At 42.8% G+C, this 2,996-nt stretch overlaps 1 protein-coding gene across 1 annotated transcript; it reads right to left on the bottom strand.

The window, feature by feature from the left end:
* Positions 1-324: 324 nt before the first annotated feature.
* LOC138262421 (uncharacterized protein F54H12.2-like) lies at positions 325-1,344 on the bottom strand. Its single transcript, XM_069212321.1, has one exon. The coding sequence runs from the start codon at positions 1,342-1,344 to the stop codon at positions 325-327; it is 1,020 nt and encodes a 339-aa protein (XP_069068422.1).
* Between the last annotated feature and the right edge of the window lie 1,652 nt (positions 1,345-2,996).

The raw sequence follows: 2,996 nt of genomic DNA, 5'->3' as shown, positions 1-2,996 counted from the left end.
TGGCTAGAGAATCCTGCACCTGCATCCTTTTATAGTCTACCCTCGCAGCAGCTTTTTTATATACAGGCTTTGAATAGATGCTGTGCTCGGGAAATTCCGCTGAACTGTCAAACACTGTAACCTTGTCCATATCCAAAAACATTCCCACCCAGTGTGTTCCACCCTTGTAATGTGGATCTGTGTTAAAGACTAGGGAGAGCAGTCTTTCTACACCCATTTCCTCAGGTAGCCCGTTGCTTGGGAAAACATCTAAAAAGTATTTCTTAGCGTATTTATGCCACCTTAAAAACTAACGTATCTGTACGGTGTCCATTGTACACTATTTCAAAGATAGTCAAACATAATCTGGCAGGTGTGGTTGATCTGGATGACGCCGTTGAATACCGAGAATACAATCATGTTCATATTGGTAGCCAGGGGTTGACTAAAGGGTATTTCAGATTTTAGATTTCCGTTTTTTAGCAGATTACAGTGATCCCCGTCTTCCATGATGGGTGTCAGATTGAAAGCGAACAGTGTGTAGCCAGCCCCATATCCTTCTCTTGATACAACGACTCCTGGGTCCCTCATATGTTTTCCTGTTGTCGATACCAGCCCAAGATATTCCCTGATAAAATTACCTGTTCCAAAACTCAGTGTGCACGGGTTTGAGGGAATCACCGCCCCCTCGTGTACCAACACTGCGTAGTTTATGTCGTAGTGTTTGAAATTGAAAGGCTTTGAAGTATACAGGCCGCTAAAAGCTGAATTGTCCACACACTCTATGATAATAAGTTTTGGTAGCTGTCCCGGAAACAAATTTTGCTGTTGGGTTAATCTGGTACCAGTTGGAATGCTGCATATCTTCAGAGCTACTCTTTCCACTGCATAATTGGCATTCAATAGCTGTAAGGCCTCAGCGTGAGCCAGTCTGACGCTTTGTGACACTTTCACTCTATTTACAAACAAACTGGCGGACAGTATAACAAGTTTATACTGTTCCGCATCCCCATTGATGAGACAGAATGAGTCCTTGTTGCGGGTTAGTTTGACGTTAAGATTGATGCCATTGACAAGTAGTTTATTTTGATAGAAAAGGTCCGAATGTAAATGGCCTAAGAGTTCAAACTGCCTACTGCCTGCAGCGAAGCTTGCTCTTTCTACAAAACCCTCATTGTCACCGTTCAACGCCCTAGCTTCAAAATTACCGTAAGTATCTTTGTGGAAGAGCCCCGCTGAATGCTGGGTGTCCAGGGCATCACAGCTGTAATTAAGAATACTCTCAGTGTATGCCCTATACACATAGATGTTATCACTTTGCATGATAAGCCATTCGCCAAGGGTTATGTCCACCTGATTAAACATGGTTGCGACAGGGTAAGTGATCGTCACCACTTTAGCTTTGTTCGCTATGTTGGAACCATCCGCTTTTACAATTTCACAGATGAGGTGCAGTAGCGTATTGTTGAGATCCAGTCACATATCCGTGGACCCTGACACAAAAAACTCTATTGGCGCCAAAGGCGTCAAAGCGGCTAGCAGCGATACCTCCATGACAAAACTGTTTTCGATGCTAGTTTGCGGCAGTTTTAGAGAAAACAGGTCTAACTCTGATTTTGAGCATTCATCGGATGTGCAGTGTACAAAGGCCATGTTTGCAGGTTGTTACGCTTTTAAAAATATTTACGTTAGCGCTCCTTCTCTTCTTCTTTGAAGCTCTCTCCCGACTTATGGATCTTCGTTTGTGAGCGCTTTTTGAAGATCAGCATCTTTTTATATAGGGGGCCAATAGCCCCCTGGGCTTTGCAACACAGCGCTTCCTTTTAACACGTATGCAAGACTTGTACACCTGCTCCGCTCCTTCTTGAGGTTGCTTGTTCATACGTTCGACAATTGCAGACGTCACAGAGAACCCACCATTTTCTGGGCAATGTTCATAGCAGCAGCTCTGATGTGCGGTTTTGCAATTTCGTAGCCTCTTCTCAAGAACAGCATGGCTCTTCTAAACAAACTACAGATGAAAACCCCCAAACTGTCTCCGTACATAACCAGGGCCCCTTGAAAGAACAGTGGTGGGCTCAATATCCAGCCTGGTTTCTGTAATAATCCCAATAAATAGAGGGATCACCATATGTTTCATAATCACCATGATGACTTGTTAATAGTTGCTGTTGCATCACGGTCTTAAATTAAGCTTAACAATACCTTTCCCATATTTAAAGGACAGCCTGGTTGTCATAGATTATGATCTTTATGGTGCCAAAATTGTTTTTAGAAATTGCTACGTAGCCAGGTTTGTTGTATTGTATATTAACCTCTGTGTTATTTTCACCCTTCACCTAGACCCTTCTTAGCAACAGCGAATAACTATCCCTTATCCTCTGTGACTCTACAATGTCGTTATACACATAGAGTGTATAGAAGCCACCATTAATATTGGGTCACGACAGGTCCGGTTCTACTTAACTTTTGATATGTTGTACTATTCCTAAAACTCTTCTTAATTTACCCGAAGAGTTAAACACTGTATTGCGATTCAGAGCTTTAAGAAACAACTTCCTTCTATCATTATCTAATACTAACTGAATATTCGCAGACGTCTCAAGGTTGGCTATGGATCTGTTGATGGCTTCAACCACCACTCCCACAGATGGGTAATAACCGTGTGGAAATCCGGTGTGGATGCTCAAAGCGTCCTGAGTATGCTTTATATTAAATATGGCCTCGTACATTGAAAACATATTCCATGTTCTAGGGTATTGGATTTCTATTACTGCTACCTCCCATTCCCCTTTCAGGTCTACAGATTTAGCCAATTTCATTGTATAATTAGAAATCTGATTGTCAGGGAACATGTCCCTTGAGGTGTTGGACAGCAGAGTGATATTAAATGGAGCTGTCTCCATCCTGGTGTCTACAGTGAGACCCCTCCGTACTTACACATCCTGCATGAAACTGGCCACCATCAAACTGTTAAATTTCTCGGGCCACCCCCGCCATTTGACAAAAACCTGCCA

Source organism: Pleurodeles waltl, chromosome 10, assembly GCF_031143425.1.
Source record: "Pleurodeles waltl isolate 20211129_DDA chromosome 10, aPleWal1.hap1.20221129, whole genome shotgun sequence".
NCBI lineage: Eukaryota > Metazoa > Chordata > Amphibia > Caudata > Salamandridae > Pleurodeles > Pleurodeles waltl.
Note: the sequence above shows the minus strand (reverse complement) of the source record. Positions and strands in the feature narration are given on the sequence as shown.